Raw genomic sequence first — 23,516 nt, 5'->3', positions numbered from 1 at the left:
TTAGTTTGTGCCCCCCCCCCCCCCCCCCCCCCCCCCCCAAACACGGGTCATGTTTAAACACTTTGAAGTCTTTACTAGGCCTGTGCTATGAGTTGTTGTTTCCACTAAGGGGCGATATTATGACTTACTTTGGATGAAGAACGGGATATATTAACTATGGCCTTAGGCCGTAAATTCAGTTTGTTTTTGTGATAAAATATTTTACATATAGCGTTTATTATGGTATTTCATGTTTTTGCCGAGGAATGAATCAGCCTTGAACGTCATAAATTGGAGGTAACTATCGGTGCCCCTCGGAACACTTTCTCTGGGCATTGTTTCTAAACGACAATACATAATACAGTACAATCGGGTGTCACATTCATTCAGTACCCCTCAATTTAACATGGCTGGGTCAGAGCTCCTGAAAACACTGTTGTACACAGTGAATAGCATACTTCAGCAAGAGAAGTATAAAGCTGCGTTAGCGGTGGTGAAAGGTTTCAGGAATGGAGCAGTGTAAGTGAAACACTGGTCGAAATGCGTGGGCACTTTTGCAATGTTGCCCAGATTGTTGTGACACCTCCTAGCTAGCTGAATAGTTACAGTGTTAAAAGATGCTAGTTAGTCACTTGGTTGTAAGCTACCTTATCTCTACTGTTGCCAATCTAGAAAAGTATCTTTGTTGACGAAATACCAATTTAGCTGCTGCTGGTATCCTTCATATTCTAGCATTTGCCGTTACACAAAATATGATACAAAAACTTGTGGGAGTTTTTGGGAGTGGGAGTAATGTTAGCCTACTCATCATGGATATGCCGAACCACATTTCTTAGGTTAACCTGTTTCTGTCGACTTGCAGATATGGAGCGAAAATCCGTGCCCCCCATGCGCTTGTCATGACATTTTTGTTCAGAAGCGGGAGGTAGTATTAACTCTGCACTCTATATTCTATCTTACCCTCTTAAAGACCAAACCTATCACAATATTAATGGCTGTCTGTACTTTGCTGTTCTTCCCTTGTCATAATTTCAGCTTGAAAGACAAGCTGAAAGCCATCGCAAAAGCTACATACACTCACTCACGGAATCTCGCTTACTTCGTCTTCATTTACAAAGGGCTGCAAGCTCTTCAAGTGAAGATTCAGGGGAAAAGCCTCCAGTCCCAGTCTTTCCTTGCAGCGTGCCTTGGGGGGTGGCTAGTGTTTGGGGACAATAACAACATCAACAGCCAGGTAAGCAGTTATGTGTTGTCCTAGTTTAGGGTAGCTTCAACCTCCCAGGAAAGACTAGCAGGTTGTGCTACGTGGTATAGTGACAAACCTGGGTAAGTTAACTCAGAGTAAGTGTTAAACCTCCTAATAGAAGAGCTGGATGGCTTCATTCTCCTAACAAAACAATGCCATAGGGCTCTTGTAGGAGGTTTACCACTTACTCTTAGTTACAGTTTTTTTCAGTCGCTAACAAGCGTTTGTCCAACCAGTTGTCACATTTTCAAAACTAAATACAAATAGCACAGCATCGGTCTTTTGTGGCCATACCATTCACACATTTCATGTCGTTTTCACACGATATGCAGTCAGTGAAAACATTTCCACAATGCTTACATTTTAACAAGCTTTACCTCCCAACACAATTATGGATTGTTTTTGCAGTATTTACGAATGTTAGCACACAACACAATGTTGGGTAAATTGGGCCAACCACAGCTGATTCCAGTCTGGCTTAGACTCAGTGGTAGGGGTTATTTTTTTCTATTACATTGACACTTATACAGTAAAAGGAGGACTTTGAGGAGTGATATATAATGATTTTAGAAACAGAAAAAGACAAACACTGTAATGTCTGGAAGAGTAAGAGCAAGGGGCCCAGGGATAAGAAAAGGCCCAGTGAGAGATACAGTGAGAGGTGCAGGAGCAGTGTGAGATGCAGTGAGAGGTGCAGGAGCAGTGAGAGATGCAGTGAGAGGTGCAGGAGCAGGTAGAGGTGCAGGGCCAGGGAGAAGAGCAGGCCCAAGGAGAGGGCCAGGTAGAGGTGTAAGAATGCGTGGTGGTGGCATTCCAAAGGCTGCAAGAACAGTTTTTCATTAATGAAATTTGTGCCACTATCATTGACCATGTAATCAATGCGATGTTGATGAAAACATGTGGCCTAACCCTGAAGATCGCCGAGATTAGATACAGTAATTTTGTGCTTTTTTTAGCTCCCCCCTTTTTATCTGGGCTTTTTTCTGTTGTTGTTTTGTTCAGAATGCTCTTGTGTGTTTCATGGATGTTTTGTTCACTGTAAGCAATACTGTAAAACGTTTTCTGTTCTATCATACTGTAAACAGTGTTTCTACTGTACCACCTGTAGTAAACAGTAAAGGGGGAAAAAACTGATTTGCTTTTTTCTGGAATGCTTTTGAATGTGAACATAACATGTGGACATACAGTTCCCAACCAAGAAATTTAGAGTAAAAATTGCATGCAAATACCTGTAAAACTGAAACATAATATGCAGTTTTTGTCAACAATAGCCAGTATTTTTAAACCTGGTGTACTTTGATTGACTGCGTGTACCTTGTGAAGTAAAAACAAGTGTTATTCTTTGACAGAATAATTTCATTTTGAGTCAGATTTCCAGTGTTTTGGTAAAGTTAGTGTGTGCAGAGAAAGATGTGTTCGTAATATATTTAACAAAATGTGTTTTTGAGAAGAAAATTATCCATTTGGCCAGTTGTGTTTTGTAGGTGTGAGTCTGTGTTAAGAGTTTAGAAAAAATATCTGAAGTATGGGTAAGCGCTTGTTAGCGATTGGAAAAAAAAAAACTGTAACTTACCTTTGTTAACTTACCTTTGTTTACCACTTACTCTTAGTTAACTTACATCAACAAATCAAAATAAATGTATCTTAAAACTCTTCGGACTTATACCTACGGCTAAATTACAGCCGTGGCGATATCCTTTATCAATGCCACTCCCTATCGTGTCATAGTGCTTAATTAATCATTTAGAGGTGTGGTGGAACTCCTCCATAAACCGCTAACGGCCGACTGCAATGAGACAATATGCCTGGTATTCTTTTTTTCCATGGTCAAAAGATGTTTCTAGGAAGGTGATAGGTGTGTGCATAGCGAGATGAGACAATATGCCTGGTGTTCTTTTTTACAGTTGAAAAACAAACGCGCAGAATAGCTATAATTTGTATTCCTCTTCATTCTTCCCTTTGCATCTTTCCCCTTTGCAGATAAACATGTACTTACTATCCAGGATCCTATTTGCTCTTTCTCGTCTGGCTGTGGAGAAGGGCTACATCCCTCAGCCAAAGAGAGACCCTTTCCCCATGTTTGCCACCCTGGTGTGGGGAATCGTCTTGTGGTTATTTGAGTATTATCCCCACACCCTGCAGCCATCTCTCCAGTCCTCCATGAACTACCTCTATCATGACAGCAACGTGTGGCACGATATCTCAGACTTCCTTGTCTATAACAAACCCAAGGCTACAGCGGCTAACTGAGACCTCGTCTTTGCACTGGGCCACTGGAAAAAAAAAAACACATCACTTGCCAGTAATTGGCACCTGTTCTTGTTTTTTTTTTTTTTTCTTTCAGAACTGCCATGCTTGGATACATTTAAAGTCATGCAAGGCCAAGTAAGTATTAGGCTCTTCACAAACTTGCTAACTTGTGCCAATACGGGTGACTGTAAAGAGCTATCTTTTCCCAGGAAGTGATTTAATATTGTTTGATTAGTGTGCACTCCACTGAATCAAGCTGCATTTGATGTAGGCTACACCATCATAAACCTAAGTGCAGTTGAGAGGAATGAAGGATCAGGTCATGATTTATGAGCATTGTCAGTTTACAGTTTGAAATCAGAAGTTTTAAATAGGAAAGTAGCATTTATCTTGTATGTTCCAATGATATCAGCTTTTAGAGAAAATACTTTTCAGATTTAGGCCTAATCTGATGATGGGTATAGGATAGTAATAACAATAATACGTTTTCCTTTATCTTTCCATTGTAATATGGTGTGAAGTGTGAAAAGTAATTACACTCATTATTTAGCTTTAATTTCTCAATCACACTCTGACCTTGTATGCCTCCTAAGTGATTTTGATTGAACCAGTCATGCCTCTATTGAATGATGTCTCCAGAAGTGCAGTATTATTTGAGTCAGTTGCTAACCTTATGAAGGGTTCGGGGGCTGTTATACACTGATTACATTTCCATGGTCAGTGGCTGGTGTGCTCCATTATTTCTTTCAGACTACATGCGCCATTCAAATATCTTATTATCAAACAGGTATGCAGAGGTCTGTTTTTCTTAAAGGAAACAATTTAACACTAAGAGTATTCCCCTGAACCATCCTTGCCCATATTTGAAATGACAGGAGTAACTATAGGGTCCATATGATCTTGCCTTAATGTGGCTTTGATTTAGTTTTAGGAGCAATTACTAGTAAATGTTAACTTAAATGATGGTAACTTGATTTGTATTTAAACACTGTCTATCTGATCATTTTGTAAATATGTAATATATACATGAATGAGTTGCATAATTAAATAACACCAGTGCACAATTCTCAAAATATTCAGTCATTTTGTCTCGTCACTCCGCATTATTGCATTGAATTATTATAACAATTCCATTAATTTAAAGCGAGAGAGCACCGTTATCATAACGTCACATTTGAGTTAGAAAGTGTAAGAAAGAGTAAATAAAGAGTAGATGAATGTTCAATTTAATATGAGACATAGACAATGTCTAATATAGACAAGTAAGTAGGCTTTACAAGTTAGCCACTGTAGCACATACTGTAGCCTGTCACTAGACTTGTTGATTGGCAACGGGAAACAGCAAGGCTAAGATTAGAGCTGTTTTTGAGGCCTGAAGGATGAACGAACACAAATCAAACTAGAAAATGTAATTTTGAGGAAATTACCAGTGCATGAAAATATAAATATACTGTATATTAACATAAAATGCAAAACAAACTTTTATTTGGAAACAGTTGGCAGGAGTCATAGTTGATAACAACTGACAGTTGAAATGTCTAAACAGTTAAATAGTTGAGTAGTTTAAATAGTTAAATTATTTAATAGTGAATTATTGTAGTGAGGACATTTATTTTGAAACAGTTGTGGGCAGAGGAAATAGGAACAGAATCTGTAGTCTTAAGAGAGCCAGATTGTATGCTTAAAGCCTGAGACAGAGTATATAGTTTAAAAGTTGAATTTAGATAGTGTAATGGATGTTGATAGACAAAGTTGAATGGATGTTGATAGACAGATTGTTTAATGGATGTTGGTGGATAGTTTAATGGGTGGATGAGTGAATGGTTTGAAGAGGATGAATGGATAGAAAGTTGGATGGAATGTGCCTTATATCCTTGTAGAATGGAGAGACACAGAGAGAGTTGGCCTAGTTAAGCAGAAAGCAGTTGATACAGGTGCAATCAGTTTAACTGGCCCTTTGATGGGTCCTAGTAGTGAACAGCTGTAAGTTGATACAGGTGCAAATCAAGTTAATTAGCCCATTGTGATGTTATCAGCCCATGTTAAGTCTATGGGGAAAATAAGCTTGTTTATTATTAATATCTCAAAAAGTATGAAGTTTACAAAAGTGAGAAATACATTCCCCACGTGTCCTTTTCAGGACCTACGTTACAAAGTTTGAACGAAGTTTCTACGTTAAACGGTTAAAGCTGAATTAGACGCAGAAATTTGGTGGGAAGAAGAAGAAGAAGAAGAAGAAGACTTCGGATAACAGAACAGTGCATTTTCATACACTGTAATAATAATAAGAAGAAGAAGACTTCGGATAACAGAACAGTGCATTTTCATGCACTGTAATAACTAGAAAGTGTTATTTCGAGGAAATTACCAGTGCATGAAAATATAAACATACTGTATATTAACATAAAATGCCAAACAAACTTTTATTTGGAAACAGTTGTCAGGAGTCATAGTTGATAACAACTGACAGTTGAAATGGCTGAACAGTTAAATAGTTGAGTAGTTTAAATAGTTAAATTATTTAATAGTTAATTATTGTAGTGAGGACATTTATTTTGAAACAGCCTGAGACCGAGTATATAGTTTAAAAGTTGAATGTAGATAGTATAATGGATGTTGATAGACAGAAAGTTGAATGGATGTTGATAGGCAGATTGTTTAATGGATGTTGATGTATAGTTTAATGGGTGGATGAGTGAATGGTTTGAAGAGGATGAATGGATAGAAAGTTGGATGGAATGTGCCTTATATCCTTGTAGAATGGAGACACAGAGAGTTGGCCTAGTTAAGCAGAAAGCAGTTGATACAGGTGCAGTCAGTTTAACTGACTCTTTGATGGGTCCTAGTAGTGAGCAGCTGGAAGTTGATACAGGTGCAAATCAAGTTAATTAGTCCATTGTGATGTCATAGTGCTAATGCAAAGTCTATGGGGAAAAATAAGCTTGTTTTTTATTAATATCTCAAAAAGTATGAAGTTTACAAAAGTGAAAAAAGTGTCCTTTTCAATACCTACGTTACAAAGTTTGAACGAAGTTTCTACGTTAAACGGTTAAAGCTGAATTAGACGCAGAAATTTGGTGGGAAGAATAATAAGAAGAAGAAGAAGAAGAAGAAGAAGACTTCGGATAACAGAACAGTGCATTTTCATGCACTGTAATAAATGTATCTTAAAACTCTTCAGCCTTATACCTAGGTGTAAATTACAGCCGTGGCGATATCCTTTATCAATGCCACTCCCTATCGTGTCATATTGCTTAATTAATCATTTAGAGGTGTGGTGGAACTCCTCCATAAACCGTTAACGGCCGACTGCAATGAGACAATATGCCTGGTATTCTTTTTTTCCATGGTCAAAAGATGTTTCTAGGAAGGTGATAGGTGTGTGCATAGCGATGTGTGATGAAAATGGGTCTGATGGTGGCATTTGTGAAACACAGAAAAAATATCTTAATCCCTATATAATCTAGCATTCTATATACTCACTTATGAGGCTTACAGAGAGGAAGCCACATGCACTGTGCTCACGGCTGGGTTGCATTGTGTTGAGCGAAGGGCCCAATGATTTGTGTTTTGCTTGCCACTGGGCGCAGTGCAAAATGGCTCTGATTTACAGCGTACCCCAGTCATAGTTCAGCATGGGTCAACATGGTTGAATTTTGAGCGGAAAATGCAAAAAGCAAAAGCCATTGAAAAATATAGCTGCAAGCAGCAATGAGGGGGCCAAGCAATTGAGCAGGAGTTGTCATGGCAACCCAATGTTGCTACATTATACTGTGACGGCCAGACCAGCCGCCGCACAGAGCAACGAAGAGGTGGCAAATGGTCAGTCAGCTCTTCTGTCATTTAGCCTACTCTCCACACACTCACGTAGTTAATTTATTTGTCTTCGTTTATGCACATTTGAAATATTACCTGGTCACATTGTCATTCATTCATTAAATATTAAGTTATCCCGTATTATTCAGTTACAGTAACACACACCATTTAGGCTACAATACAAAACACACAACACGTTTACTTTCGTTTCACACTTTAAACTTTATTTAACGGTTAACACATTAAGTTACAGCTGGGTGCACACAGTTTGTATCTTATGTTTGAATCCACGTACACTTACATGTTTTCTTTGAGTTATCTTAAGTTACCGTGACTGGTGAGAGGCCGGCGGCGAATACGTCTGGCTGGACTTCCGGATTCTGCTTCTGCGCAAAGGGCTTCCTGCGGCGATCATGTCGTGTTAAGAGTCCTCCGGAAGAGACCATCTCAGAGAAACGTCATGGGGAAAGAGGAAGATTAATTTGGTCTTATAAATTAAGTTATTCTGTTAACTATATTGTTTAAGATTATTTTCATTCAAGAAGTATTATTTACTTACCTTTATGCTTATGTTGAACTGGCCGTAGTTGCTACGTGTCATCCCTTCTGTGTCTTATTAGTCTAGCCGGCCGGCATATATGTTCCCCTGTCATCCCATTTAGTTAGGTCAGTCGTTTGTGTTCAGTTTGCGCATATACTTTGAGTTATGTTCTGTTTGTCTGACCTCATAGGCCTATTATGTTATGTTATCATTTTGGATATGATTTATCATATCTGTTTTTTGAAAAAATAAAAAAAAAAAAATGTTTCATTTTTGAAACTGAAAAACCTGCGTCTCCTTAAGCCAGCCTGCTCGATCCCTCACATTACACACACCCAATTATCCCCCCGTCCCACACACACACAGTGTGTATACATATACGCAGATATACTTCATCCCCCACACACCCCGATAGCCCCCATATACACACACCTCAAACATCACCAAATATATTGTGCGTCCTCAGGTTGTAGTCACAAGTCCACATATCAAGTTTGCTGTCAATACAAGAAAGTGTTGATAATTATAAAGCCCCTAGTGGTCAAAGCTCACTAAATATATTGTGCGTCTTCAGGATGTGTTCCCGAGTCCATATACTAAGTTTAGTGTCGATACGAGAAAGTTTTGCTAATTGTAGCACCTCATATAGAGCCCATATACCTAGTTTGGTTTTGATACGTGAATTATGAATTAAATATTATGAAATATTATTCTTACAATTATGTTGATGTCACAAAATCACATCTGTCATCCTTAGGGCCTCCGACAGACACCCACTAGTACATTAACATTAACATTAACAGACACCAATAGCAAGTTTTAATTTCAAACACATTACCCGTTACAGGCCAAAATGTAATTTTGCTAATTATAGCGCCACCTATAGGTCAAAAGTCATCAAATTTATTGAGCCTCCTCCTTATTGGGTCCTGAGTCCATGTACTGAGTTTGGTTTTGATACGTTAAAGCTTTACTGAAATATTACTTCAGTTCCTGTTTGGCGGCTTCGCTTGATTGGTCGTGACAGGTGACAGGTTTTGAATATGGCTCCAAAAAGCAATGCGTTTGTGAGTCATGGTCTGATGATCATTTGCGACAAGTTTCGTCAAAATCGGACAAACTTTATGACCTTTGATTCCTTTTAAGTGTTTTTGATTAAATCCAATATGGCGGAAGATCCAACGTGGCGGAAAATGACGTCATGGGGTGCGTTGAGTTCGGTCTCATCCAAGTAATCCAAGTATACCTCAATTTGTATGGTTGAAACTTTAAGCGCATAGATGTAATGCAAAATCTGACACATTGGGGGCGCTAGAGCACTTGACATGAAACTTAATGAAATTAATCATATGACTATACCGAATCAATGTGCCAAATTTCCCAACTTTTTACTGTATGGTTCAATGGCAAATGAGCGTCTCGTTATAATAATATTAACTAGAAATGCAATTCCAAGGAATTACCAGTGCATGAAAATGCTAAAGTTGTGATGTAAAATATCATGTATAGTTAAAAAAGATAATACAGAGATGGTTACTACGGTGATGCTAGGATAGACATGGTGGTTGCATAGCTTAATAAAAGTTGATAGTTTAAAAGTAGACTGTTTAAAAGCTGAATGTAGATAGTTTAAAAGTTGTTGATAGACAGTAGATAGTTTAAAAGTTGTTGATAGGCAGCTAGTTTAATAGATAGGTTAATGATAGTTTAATAAATAGTTTGAAAGTAGACTGTTTAAAAGTTGAAGGTAAATAGTTTAAAAGTTGTTGACAGACTGGAAGTTTAATGAATGTTGATATTCAAATAGTTTAATGGCTGTGTATAGGTAGATATTTGACGATAACTGAAAGTTGGAATGGCTCTAATGTTTGCTAGCAGTTATGCTAAGATTTTTAACTATGCTAACCATGTTACTTAGCTAATGTTTTATAGCAGTGTTAGCAATGCTAACATGCTAACCATGTTACTTAGCTAACGTTTTCTAGCAGTTTTGCTAAACATGCTAACTATACTAGCAATGCTACTTAGCTAACTTAACTAATGTTTTCTAGCAGTTTTGCTAAACATGCTAACTATGTTAGCAATGCTAACATGCTAACTATGTTAACCATGTGACTTAGCTAACCTAGCTTATCATTTTTAGTAGTTATGCTAACTATGCTAAATAACATGTTAACAATGTTGACATGCTAACTATACTAATTATGTGACTTAGCTAACCTAGATAATCATTTTAGTAGTTATGTTAACTATGCTAACTAGCATGCTAACAATGTTAACATCTTAACTATGCTAATTATGTGACTTAGCTAACCTAACTAATAATTTTTAGTAGTTATGCTAACTATCCTAATTAACATGCTAACATACTAACTATGCTAACCATGTGACTTAGCTAACCTAGCTAATCATTTTTAGCAGTTATGCTAACTAGCATGCTAACAATGCTAACATGCTAACTATGCTAACTATGCTAACCATGTTACTTAGCTAACTTAGCTAATCATTTTTAGCAGTTTTGTTAAAAATGCTAACTAGCATGCTAACATGCTAACTATACTAACCATGTTACTTAGTCAAAGTCAGCTTTATTGTCAATTTCTTCACATGTTCCAGACATACAAAGAGATCGAAATTACGTTTCTCTCTATCCCACGGTGAAGACAAGACATATTTTACCAATTTAAGTCCACAGACAAACATAACATTCAAGTAAACAAAAAAGTAAGTAAATAAGAGGGCACATATAATAATGAAAAAAAAATAAGAGCAGCAAAATTTGGTTTAAATTGTGCATAGACAGTCAATAAAATGCTAGTGCAAAGTCAGGCCAATAAAAGGCTTGGGTAGTTCTGTTTGACCTAAGTAAGAAAGAAAGTGACATAGTGGTGCAAGTTATGTAAGAGCAGCAGATGTGTTGTGTTTTCAGGACAACAACAAGTTGTAAAGTGTACAAGTGTGCAAGTGTGCAAGTGGAGTAGTGCACGCGGCCATTGTGGGTCCAATGTCCAGGATGTTATGTAGCTGAGGGTGGAGGGGGGAGAGGAGGGAGAGAGTTCAGCATCCTTACAGCTTGGTGTATGAAGCTGTTGGTGAGTCTGGTAGTGCGGGAGCGCAGGCTTCTGTACCTCTTCCCAGAGGGCAGTAGATCGAACAGATTGTGAGCGGGGTGACTTGCATCACTCACAATTTTGGTCGCCTTGCGGGTGAGGTGGGTGGTGTAAATGTCCTTCAGGGAGGGGAGTGAAGCACCAATAATCCTTCCAGCTGTGTTCACTATGCGCTGCAGGGCTTTCCTGTTGTATTCAGTGCAGCTTCCGCCCCACACAGCGATACAGCTGGAGAGGATGCTCTCAATGGTGCCTCGGTAGAATGTGGTCATGATGGCTGGTGGAGCACTTGCTCGCCTGAGTTTCCGCAGGAAGTACAGGCGGCGCTGAGCTCTCTTCGCCAGTGATGCAGTGTTGGTGGTCCAGGAGAGGTCTTCGCTGATGTGCACCCCCAGGAATTTGGTGCTGCTCGCTCTCTCCACCACAGCACCGTCGATGGTCAGTGGCAGGTGTTGGGTGTGACCTCTCCGGAAGTCAACAACAATCTCTTTGGTCTTGCTGACGTTCAGCAGGAGGTTGTTGTCCCTGCACCACGTGGTCAGATGGTCGACTTAGCTAACTTAGCTAATCATTTTTAGCAGTTTTGCTAAAAATGCTAACTAGCATGCTAACATGCTAACTAGCTACAGTGGGTAGGAGTCATAGTCGATGACAAGTAACAGTTACAATGGTTGAACAGTTAAAAAGTTCAGTAGTTTAAAGGGTTAAATTGTTTAATACTGAAATATTGTAGTGAGGACTTTTATTTTGAAACAGTTTTTGGCAGAGGAAGCAGTTGAACAGGATGTGTAGTCTTAATAGGGCCAGTTTGTATGCTTAAAGCCTGAGACTGGCAGTTGATCCAGGTGGCCTGAACACCTGCCATAGGATTCTAATTGCTTAACGGCCGTATTATGATGTCACAATCGGCAATGTTAAGTCTATGGGGATTTTTAAAAAGTTTTTCTTTAATAGTTTAAAAAGTATAAAAGTTTCAAAGTTGAAAAGTCATACCAACCCGATCTGTTTGAAGACCTACGTTACAAAGTTTGAATGAAGTTTCTAAGTTAAACTGTTCAAGAGAAATTGCGTACGGAAAAAGTGGTAAGCGGAATAAGAAGAAGAAGAAGAAGTTGTTGAAGTTGCCTAGGAAGAACAGTACAGTGCATTTTCATGCACTGTAATAAGAACACATAGAATCACTATGGGTTGCAAGCAGCAATGTGGGGGCCAAGCAGTTGTAGAAGGAGTTGTCATGGCAACCCAATGTTGTTACATTATACAAACACCCAATTAACCCCCTGTCCCATATACACACATATACACAGATAAACCTCCTCTCCCACTCACCCCAATAACCCCCCACACATATGCATACCTCAAACCTCACCAAATGTATTGTGCGTAGTCAGGTTGTAGTCACAAGTCCACATACCAAGTTTGGTGTCGATACGAGAAAGTGTTGATAATTATAGCACCCCTAGTGGTCAAAAGTCACCAAATTGATTGTGCGTCCTCAGGTTGTAGTCACAAGTCCACATACCAAGTTTGGTGTTGATACGAGAAAGTGTTGCAAATTATAGCACCCCTAGTGGTCAAAGGTTGCTAAAATTATTGTCTGTCCTTAGGATGAGGTTCCAAGTCCATATACTAAGTTTGGTTTCAATATGTGAAAGCATTGCTGAAATATGAGCCCACTTCCTGTGATTATAGCGCCACCTATAGGTCAAAAGTCATCAAATGTTTTGAGCCTCCTCCTAATTGCGTCCTGAGACCCTGTACTGAGTTTGGTGTTGATATGCGAAAGCCTTGCTGAGATCACTTCACTTCCTGTTTGGCGGCTTTGCTGCCAAACCTGATTGGTCATCACAGGCAACCGGTTTGGAATATGTCTCCAAAAAGCAATGCGTTTATGAGTCATGGTCTGACGATCATCTGCGTCAAGTTTCGTGAAAATCAGAGAAACTTTGTGACCTTTGATGGGTCATTCCATGAAATCGGTGCCTTTTCAACTTTAAAAATGTGAAAAATATAATGGTTTCAAACTGATTTTTTTCATTGCCCATTTAATTAACACATCTTAACATGACAAGAAATTGTGTTGGGCCATGTCACAGACTGAGCTGTGACGCACACGCGCATGTAGCGCGCAGCGCGCAGGCGGCCATTTGCCGGCATCTTTAAATCACTGCTGTCCTGTCCTGACGCTACTCATTCTCATTACCGTATGTACTGTTTATCTTCTTAACATTGTCATTAATCACCATTTACCATAGATTACTTACACAGGGCCGAACTTAGTTTTTAGAGTGCAGGGAAAGGCCTACCAGCACTTCTAGATGGCTATAGTTTGTGCAGCTCACTGATTCAAACATTCACGTAAGATATATTGTCATTCTCATTTCTCTTCTGTATATTCTTTGTCTAGTATCAACAAGTAAAATAATGCACACTGGCTGTTAAAAACGTAATTTATTGATTAAACATTTGCTATCACAACTCCGTAAGCCATTCACTCACCCGCCGTTAAAAACGTACTTCCGCGTTGCGTGTGGGGAAACAGATGGACTGTTCCATTGGGAAGAAATAGAGGGGTTTCCCGGGTTCATTGTGGGGCAGCCCATTGTTACGGGGGTGTTTTTGGGGTAATAAATTAAAGCTATTTTTAGGGGTTTAGTAAGGTGTTTTTGTACATGTCAATTATTGTATGTGTTTGTGTATTATGTGTTTTCTTGTTTGATTTGTTATTTGGTAATTACAATGTTGTTATTTAGTTAATTGATTATTTTTGACAGTGGGGTTATCCAGGGGGCGGGGCTACAGATAGCAATGCTCTGTATTAGGCCCCAGAGCCTCACTATGTCGGTGATGGTAGTGATGGGAACATGTCTGCCAATTGATTGTGGTTGATAGTGGTTCAGGGTCTGAGGACTTAGCCTGGCTACTTATGCCTATTTCTTTTTGTTTTGCTACAGTTTTGTTTTGCGTATTTTTCATGCATGGTTGACACTGTAAATATTTGCACGATTTTAAGAAAAGAGGAAAAAGAAAAAAAATAAACGAAGCCTTTCGTTGAAATCTGTTTGGTCTCCTCCGTCTTCTCCACTGCTGTGGCTATCCTGCCACATTTGGTGTCAGAAGTGGGATCGTGGGAGATAGGCGGAGAGGAGAGACAAAGAAACCAAGGAAATGGGCACAAGGAAAGAAAAGAAGAAAGTTGGCGAAGAAGAAGGAGCAGCAGGGGGCGCCGCCGAGCCTACAGTACCTGCTGCACCACCTGAGAAGGAAGATCCAGCTCTTGGTCGGCTTGCTAGGATGTTTGAGTCCTTCATGGAGGTGCAACGGGCCAGAGATGAGCGGCTGGATAAGGAGTCTACGAGGCAAGCCCACCAGTTCCAAGTCCTCTCACATCAGGTGAACCAACTGCAGCTGGATGTAGAGACGGCTCGAGAAAGGGCAGTTACACCAGTTCCTTCAGAGCCGCGTGTTCCGACACCTGAAGCTCCAGCAGAGGCCGCCAAAGGAGGGAGAGGCTATAAATCAAAGATGGCTAAGCTAGAGGACTCCGATAACATTGAGCATTACTTGACCACCTTTGAAAGGCTAGCTACTGTCTTTGAGTGGCCAAAAGAAGACTGGGCGGTGCACCTGATACCACTACTGACTGGGAAGGCCCGCAGTGCCTTTGTTGCCATGGATCCTCAGAAGACCTTGGACTACGATTCCCTGAAAGAAGCAGTGTTGAAGAAGTACGAGATTAGCCCAGAGACGTATCGTCTGCAGTTCAGAGCCCTGGAGACCAGTCCAGATGAGACCCCGCAGGAACTTTACATCCGACTGAAAGACCTCTTTTGCAAGTGGGTGAAGTTTGACCAGAGCAGCAAGATGGCCCTCATGGAGACCATGGTGCTGGAGCAGTATCTCCGCGTGCTCTACCCCGAAGTGAAGACCTGGGTTAAGGAGCACAACCCAGCAACAGCAGCAGAGGCCGCCCAGCTAGTGGAGAACTTTGTGTCAGCACACCGAGGCCCCAGGAGATACCGGTATGCTGGAGTGCTTGATCGTCAACCACGGGGTAAGTCTGATGGTGCTGGTCGAGTTGGTTCTGATGCTGCCCCTGCTTATAATAGCGCCCCATCACCCCGTCCCCCAGCCAGTGCTCAGCTTAAAGGCATATCTTGCTTTAATTGTGGTAAGGAAGGTCACAAGAGTCCTGTTTGCCCCCTCAGGAAACCTAAGCCCGGCTATCTCTGTTATGTACCCCACCCCACATCAGCCTTTAAGACCCAGCAGAGCAGGGACCCCACTGTTAGCATAGAGCTTAATGGGAAACCTGTCACTGCACTGGTAGACACAGGGTGTTCACAGACCTTAGTACAAGCTGACCTAGTCCCCCTAGAGTCCAGAAACAGTAATGACAAGCTTGCCATTTTTTGTGTGCATGGTGACCGGAGTGAACTCAGCACGGCAGATGTGTATATTAAAGTAAGTGACCAGACTTACCTACTTAGGGTAGGGCTAGCAACCAAACTCCCTTATCCAGTACTATTGGGTCAGGATTTCCCAGTGCTACTTGAGCTGGTAAATAAGAGCGCATGGTGTGGTGTTGTCACAAGAGCTATGGCCAAGGGGCAGCGGCAGGCACACATGGCAGAGTTACCTTTCTGTGGCGAGGATATTGTTGTGGAGCCCATACGCACCAGGGAAGGAAGGTGTGAGAGGCGCAGGCAAACAGTGGACCAGGTGTTGAAGCATACAAACATACAGACGGAGTCAGTAGAGCCCCCCTGTTTAACTACTGAAGACTTGATGTTTAAAAGTGATCTGGCTGAGGAACAGCGTGTAGACCCCACCCTGGTCCCATTGTTTAAGAAAGCTAATGGTTCTTCTTTTATTCCTGTCCTGGGTAGAGAGGGGTACACAGTACAAAACAACCTCCTTTACAGAGAGAGTGAGGAAGGGCTGCAGCTGGTGATTCCTGAGAAATACCGTGAGCAAGTACTGGAACTGGGTCACACCATACCCTGGGCCGGACACTTGGCTTACATGAAGACCCTACAAAGGATCAGTAAGCGTTTTTATTGGCCAGGGCTCTTTGCTGAAGTCAAGAGGTATTGTAAGTCTTGTCCCCAGTGCCAGCTATCTGGAGGCAGAGGCCTCGTACATGCCCCTTTGATTCCCTTGCCAGTTGTTGACACCCCTTTCAAAAGGATTGGAGTCGATGTAGTTGGGCCCCTTGAGAGGAGTAAGTCAGGGAACAGGTTTATTTTGGTTATTTGCGATTATGCCACCAGGTATCCTGAAGTATTCCCCCTGAGAGATGTAACAGCTAAACGGGTAGCAACAGCTATGCTACAGCTTTTCTCTAGGGTAGGTATACCCCAAGAAGTGCTAACAGATCAGGGAACCAACTTTATGAGCAAGATCTTAAGGCAGGTGTATGATCTGTTAGGAATCAAACGCATCAGAACCACTCCTTACCACCCACAGACCGATGGACTTGTTGAGCGGTTCAACCAGACCCTCTTGAACATGCTCCGGAAGTTTGTTGCGGACAGTGGAAAGGACTGGGACCAGTGGCTACCCTACCTTATGTTTGCATATAGGGAGGTCCCCCAGGCTTCTATGGGGTTTTCTCCTTTTGAACTTCTATATGCACATCAGGTACGGGGCCCACTGGACGTACTGAAGGAGACCTGGAAAGGTGAGACCTCAGGCCAGACCAACATCATCTCTTATGTGCTGAAGATGCGGGAGAAGCTTGCAGCTGCATCCGCCTTGGCACAAGAAAACCTGCAGAGGGCGCAAGATCGGCAGAAGATGTGGTACGACCGGTCAGCCCGAACTCGCTGCTTCCAAACTGGTGACCGGGTTCTGCTGTTGCTACCCAGCTCTGACAACAAACTGCTGGCAAAATGGCAGGGGCCCTATACAGTGACGCGGAAGATGGGACCAGTGACCTATGAGGTCCACATGCCAGACCACCGTAAAAGGCACCAAGTCTTCCATGTCAACATGTTGAAGGAGTGGAGTGAGCGGCCGCAACCACAGCCAGAAGCGTCTGCCATGTTCATCCAAGCGGTGGAAGAGGAGGAAGAGTATAGCGAGCAGTACCTGCCTGGCCGTGAGGAGGAGAGCAAGCTGGACCTAAGCCACCTGTCAGAGGACCGTCAGCGGGAGCTCTGTAGCATCCTGCCAGATGAACTCTTCATGGAGAAACCCGGAAGGACTGAGCTGGTGGAACACCGGATTCACCTGAGGGATGAGCAGCCGGTGAGACAGCCGTCTTACCGAGTCCCAGAGCGTCTGCTTCCTGTCCTGAGGGAGGAGTTGGACAAGATGTTGCAGCTCGGCGTGATTGAGCCCTCCTTCAGCGAGTGGAGCAGCCCCATCATCCTCGTGCCCAAGAAGGACGGCAATCTGCGGTTCTGCTTGGACTTCAGGAAGGTCAATGCCCAGGCCAAGTTTGACCCTTACCCCATGCCAAGGGTTGACGACTTGGTTGAGCGTTTGGGCAAGGCCAAGTTTTTGACCACACTTGACCTTTGCAAGGGATACTGGCAGGTGCCTTTAGCAGGGGACTGTAAGGAGCTGACTGCATTTAGGACCCCCTTCGGGCACTTTCAGTTCACCGTGCTACCGTTTGGGTTGCATGGGGCACCTGCCACATTTCAGAGGCTAATGGACAGGGTCCTCAGGGGGAGTGAGGGCTTTGCCGCCGCCTACTTGGATGACATCATCATCTATAGCTCTAACTGGGCGGAGCATTTGCAGCACGTACAGCAGGTCCTTTCCTTGGTGAAGGAGGCGGGCCTGACCATCCATCCAGACAAGTGTGCCTTAGCCAGGGAGGAGACGGCCTACCTTGGCTACGTGTTGGGCCGAGGTGTCATACGACCTCAGGTGGGGAAGGTGGAGGCCATTATGGCTGCTGAACGCCCAACCACCAAAAAGCAGGTACGCTCCTTTTTAGGGCTGGCGGGTTGGTACAGACGCTTCATTCCCCATTTCTCAGAAAAAGCGGCTGTACTGACTGAGCTAACCCGCAAAAGCCAGCCAAACAGGGTGCTATGGACTGAGGCCTGTGAAGCAGCTTTTAAGGACTTAAAGAACTCTTTGTGTCAGGAGCCTGTGCTCCTCAGCCCAGAGTTTGACAAACTCTTCACCTTGCAAACGGATGCCTCTGAGAGGGGCTTAGGTGCTGTGCTGTTGCAAGGGGACCATGGACAGCTCCGACCTGTGGCCTACGTAAGCCGCAAGCTTCTGCCCAGGGAGTGCAACTACTCTACCGTGGAGAAAGAATGCCTGGCTATAAAGTGGGCACTGGACTCTTTTAAATACTACTTGTTGGGGCGCAAGTTTGTATTAGAGACTGATCATAGAGCATTGTCTTGGTTGGGCCAAATGAGAGACACTAACGCCAGGATCACTAGGTGGTTTTTGGCAATACAGCCTTTTGAGTTTGAAGTGTTGTACCGGGCTGGGAAATTGAATTGTACCGCTGATTTCCTGTCTAGGATGCCACAGGGGGCATCTTTAGAAGGGGGGGGAAATGTCACAGACTGAGCTGTGACGCACACGCGCATGTAGCGCGCAGCGCGCAGGCGGCCATTTGCCGGCATCTTTAAATCACTGCTGTCCTGTCCTGACGCTACTCATTCTCATTACCGTATGTACTGTTTATCTTCTTAACATTGTCATTAATCACCATTTACCATAGATTACTTACACAGGGCCGAACTTAGTTTTTAGAGTGCAGGGAAAGGCCTACCAGCACTTCTAGATGGCTATAGTTTGTGCAGCTCACTGATTCAAACATTCACGTAAGATATATTGTCATTCTCATTTCTCTTCTGTATATTCTTTGTCTAGTATCAACAAGTAAAATAATGCACACTGGCTGTTAAAAACGTAATTTATTGATTAAACATTTGCTATCACAACTCCGTAAGCCATTCACTCACCCGCCGTTAAAAACGTACTTCCGCGTTGCGTGTGGGGAAACAGATGGACTGTTCCATTGGGAAGAAATAGAGGGGTTTCCCGGGTTCATTGTGGGGCAGCCCATTGTTACGGGGGTGTTTTTGGGGTAATAAATTAAAGCTATTTTTAGGGGTTTAGTAAGGTGTTTTTGTACATGTCAATTATTGTATGTGTTTGTGTATTATGTGTTTTCTTGTTTGATTTGTTATTTGGTAATTACAATGTTGTTATTTAGTTAATTGATTATTTTTGACAGTGGGGTTATCCAGGGGGCGGGGCTACAGATAGCAATGCTCTGTATTAGGCCCCAGAGCCTCACTATGTCGGTGATGGTAGTGATGGGAACATGTCTGCCAATTGATTGTGGTTGATAGTGGTTCAGGGTCTGAGGACTTAGCCTGGCTACTTATGCCTATTTCTTTTTGTTTTGCTACAGTTTTGTTTTGCGTATTTTTCATGCATGGTTGACACTGTAAATATTTGCACGATTTTAAGAAAAGAGGAAAAAGAAAAAAAATAAATGAAGCCTTTCGTTGAAATCTGTTTGGTCTCCTCCGTCTTCTCCACTGCTGTGGCTATCCTGCCACAGGCCATCTCAAGCTATGCATTTATTTTTTACCATTCACTTATTACATAGAATATTGTAGGATAGTAACAGGACTGATGATAACAGGACTGATGATTTCATGGTAAATTGCTCCTTTCTAGCTAACAGGTCAAGGTTAGGGAGGCACATGGTATGTGATCTGAAAGGTTATTACTTCTAGATATAGGTAATATCAGTATTGATAAATAATTGTTTATATATACACTTTAAAAAATGGTAACAGGACTGATGTTGTATGCTCGCCCCTCTCTCACAACCCTGATAAAACATGAAAAATAGGACATTTAAGAAGAGAGAAAGTTACCCTTTCTTACACTGTGGAATCTGCTTCTTCTAAATGATGTCACTTCCTTGAAATTATGTCACTTCTAATGTGTACCATTATTTTATAAGGGGTTTTAGTGAAAGTAACAGGACTGAGATGAAAATAAGGGACAATGATAAATGACTTATATTTTCTAAGAAAACATATCTATTTATGTGAAAATCATTGCTTAACAATGAGATTACACTTAGGACAATATAAAACTGTGAAAATGTTATCATTTTACCAACATTTTACAACTGAGAAGTGCTGTTGAAAAAGAAAAAACATAGCGTGGGACAAGCCAAAATCAACCAAAATCCTTACCCATAGCAAATATTTATGTTATTTTAATCATTTTAACTTGTATTTTATTGGGTTTACTTGGTCTTATATTTATGCATATGATCTATAGTAACATTAAGTTTTTTAAATTAAACATGTATTTGTTGTTAAAGCAACTTTAGAACTGATTATATGTTGTGGGACGCAAAAGGCACCGATTCGGTGGAATGACCCGGATGCCTTTTAAATGTTTTTGGTGAAATCCAATATGGCGGTAGAATCAATTATGTTGACGTCACATGTTGGCATGTGTCGGCCTAAGGACCTCTCAAAGTATTAATAGACATCACTAATATGTTTTAATTCCAAACACATCACCCGTTACAGGCCAAAACGTAATATTGCTAATTATAGCGCCACCTATAGGTCAAAAGTCATCACATTTATTGAGCCTCCTCCTAATTGGGTCCTGAGACCCTGTACTGAGTTTGGTGTTGATACATGAAAGCCTTGCTGAGATCACTCCACTTCCTGTTTGGCGGCTTCGCATTTGTGAGTCATGGTCTGAAGATCATCTGCGTCAAATTTCGTGAATATCTTTATGACCTTTGATGCCTTTTTTGAGTGTTTTTGATGAAATACAATATGGCGGAAGATCCAACATGGCAGAAATTGACGTCATGGGGTGCGTCGAGTTTGGTGTCATCCAAGGATTCCAAATATACCTTAATGTTCAAAATGTGGTGTACGGTTCAAACGTTAAGTGCATAGATGCAAAAAAAAAATTTAAACGTTGGTGGCGCTAGAGCACTCCAAGTGCAGACTTGAAACTTTGATAAATTAAAGATATGACTGTACCGAATCAATGTGCCGAAAATCCCAACATTTTACTGTATGGTTCAATGGCAAATTAGCGTTTCGTTATAATAATAATAAGAAAAGGTAGAATCACTATGGGTTGCCTCGCAGCTTCGCTGCTTGGCCCCCAATAATAATAATAAGAAAAGGTAGAATCACTATGGGTTGCCTCGCAGCTTCGCTGCTTGGCCCCCAATAATGAGTTTCAGAGTGCAGCGGTGCCATTGACGGATCCTATCTGTAGAGGCCTCTAAGCGTAGCTACATGTAGATATTTGGGGGGAGAAAGAGGTCACCATTAACATATATAGTCTGCTTATGTAAACATAACATTTGACAATGATCCAGCTGTAGTGCAGAGGTAATGAAAAAGGAGATTACTGGTTGCTGTTGGACGGCTGTGTAGTTTGGACTTCCTCCACCATCGGCCCCACCACTGAATGGTGCCCCCTTTTCAGTTGGTTTCCCAAAGTGGTGCTGTGGTAGCCTGGAAACTCCAGACCCTGGTAATCTAGAAAGATTAAGGGTCTGGCCACCAACTCAATGGGCCATTACATTATGGATAAGACTATATGACCAACGTTGACTGACTGATTCTGGACTTCGACGCAATTGGATAACACTACGACTGGCATCTGTTTAGCTCGCCTTTGGCCCACCTATATCAGATACACCGATGTGATTGGCTCGCCGCGATACAAGTGGCAAAAGTAACGTGCATCATTACTCATTGCCAGAGTGTCTCGCAGAGACAATTTAAATTGTGCTCTTGCGAGAACTCCGGATTTTCCAGGCTAGTGCTGTGGCAGGTGGTAGCCTACAAGCACAACCACACCTTAGGGGTGAGGTTTACTTTATGCAGGCTGGTACTGTGTCAGTGTAAAGGTGTTGGAGTGACTCAAGGCGCCTGAGGCTCAGCCAACCTCGACCGCTTAAGCGCAGCATATTTCCTGTGAATTTATACTTAGTAAGGCATGTCTTAGGCAAGTGAATTAGAAGGTGTGGACTTACACTAGTGAAACTCCAGGGCAAACCCTCCCAACACACACACACACCGAACCTCTCCCCTTTATGTATTGCATTTAATCTTGAGTTTATAGGATTTTTCATCTAACATGTTTCATCTTGCCCTTACCTATGCAGTATAGGCCTTTTACTAGATGTGCTCAAGGAGTGCCTTGAAAGGAAGGGTTTGCCTCAGAGCTAAAACCAACAAAATTACGCAAAAAAAGCAACAACAAAAAAAATACTTTCATTTAATTTAATATAAGCATACAACTCTCAGATTGTGTGTACCTTTCAACAGTTTATTGTTCATTGACTTTGCTCATATTTGCCTTGCCACAGGTACCGCCACTACAGTACCAAGGGCCCTTATATGGTGTTATATGCAAACCACAGGTGCCGCCACCATAATGCCAAGGGTCCTTACATATCTAATACAAGCCACACCGCCACCACAATGCCAAGGGCCCTTATGCCTTATATGTAAATAGGAATCTGAGGGACTCTGAGGAAGACTGCAAGGTCGAAACGTCATGTGCCAAATGAGAAAATAAACTCAACAAAAAATACCAAGGAGTGTGCAAACTTTTTTCCTAAAAAACTTGTATGCAAATAGGGCCATGCACTTCATTTGAACTGTAAAGCAAAAAAATATGAATCAACTGAAAACTCTATTTCTTAGATGTTGTAATACACACACACACACACACACACACACACACACACACACACACACACACACATATATATATATGTGTGTAACAATATTGATTTAATGTTGATTTTCTCTTTATCAATGCATCATTGGACCGTGATTGGATACAATGATCCAAAACATATAGCCAAACAAGGCAATAAATGCTTAACAGATAACAATGTCAACATTTTATAGTGGCCCAGCCAGAGTCCAGACCTCAATCCGTCAAAAAAGTGAGCACAAGGCCAGAATGATGGCAAATAATTGTTCCTGCCTCAAAACCCGGATTGCTGCTAAAAAGATGTGGTCTACAATCACTGTGGAGACATATAGATTTTGAGAGTTTTGATGGCAAATAAAGATGTTTCCATTGATTATTTAGAAAGGGTATGAATAATTTTGGACACGCCATATTTCATAAAAAATGTAAAAAAGATAAAAAACGCTTATTTTTTTTATTCCATGTTTCCTCCACATTGTCTTACAACCTTTTGGCATACAACATATTGCTTCATTAAACATTAAATCAGTATTTGCCAGGTGTATGAATAATTTTGTTCTTAACTACATACATACATGCATACATACAGACATACATGCATATGATACAATATGCTGATATTGTATGGTGGGAGGGTTGTGTGCACCTGGTGGATTGGGCCTGTTGAGAGGGTGAATTATTAAATATATTGGGAACAGATATATTTTTATATATTTGTTTGTTTATTTGGATTTATGTATGTCTCTCTGTCTATAGTTGTTGTGGTATGTATAGTCACTGGGGTGGGAGGTGTATTAATTTGACAGCACAATGCTGTGTTTTTCACTAATTGTCTTATTAACGCTTCCAATCATAT

General features: G+C 41.5%; 1 protein-coding gene and 1 long non-coding RNA gene across 2 annotated transcripts; both read left to right on the top strand.

Annotated features, from left to right (window-relative positions):
• Positions 1–345: 345 nt before the first annotated feature.
• pxmp4 (peroxisomal membrane protein 4) lies at positions 346–4,548 on the top strand. Its single transcript, XM_042088882.1, has 4 exons — positions 346–498; positions 842–904; positions 1,015–1,213; positions 3,206–4,548. Exons 1-4 carry the CDS (start codon positions 386–388, stop codon positions 3,473–3,475), a joined length of 645 nt encoding a protein of 214 aa, XP_041944816.1. The 5' UTR covers positions 346–385; the 3' UTR covers positions 3,476–4,548.
• On the top strand, positions 1,777–1,979 carry LOC121706828. The gene is made up of 2 exons (XR_006031173.1): positions 1,777–1,886; positions 1,947–1,979. It is a non-coding gene; the product is annotated as an uncharacterized LOC121706828 (long non-coding RNA).
• Positions 4,549–23,516: the final 18,968 nt, after the last annotated feature.

Source organism: Alosa sapidissima, chromosome 4 (genome assembly GCF_018492685.1).
Source record: "Alosa sapidissima isolate fAloSap1 chromosome 4, fAloSap1.pri, whole genome shotgun sequence".
NCBI classification, from domain to species: Eukaryota; Metazoa; Chordata; class Actinopteri; order Clupeiformes; family Clupeidae; genus Alosa; species Alosa sapidissima.
This window is presented reverse-complemented; position numbering and strand designations above follow the sequence as displayed.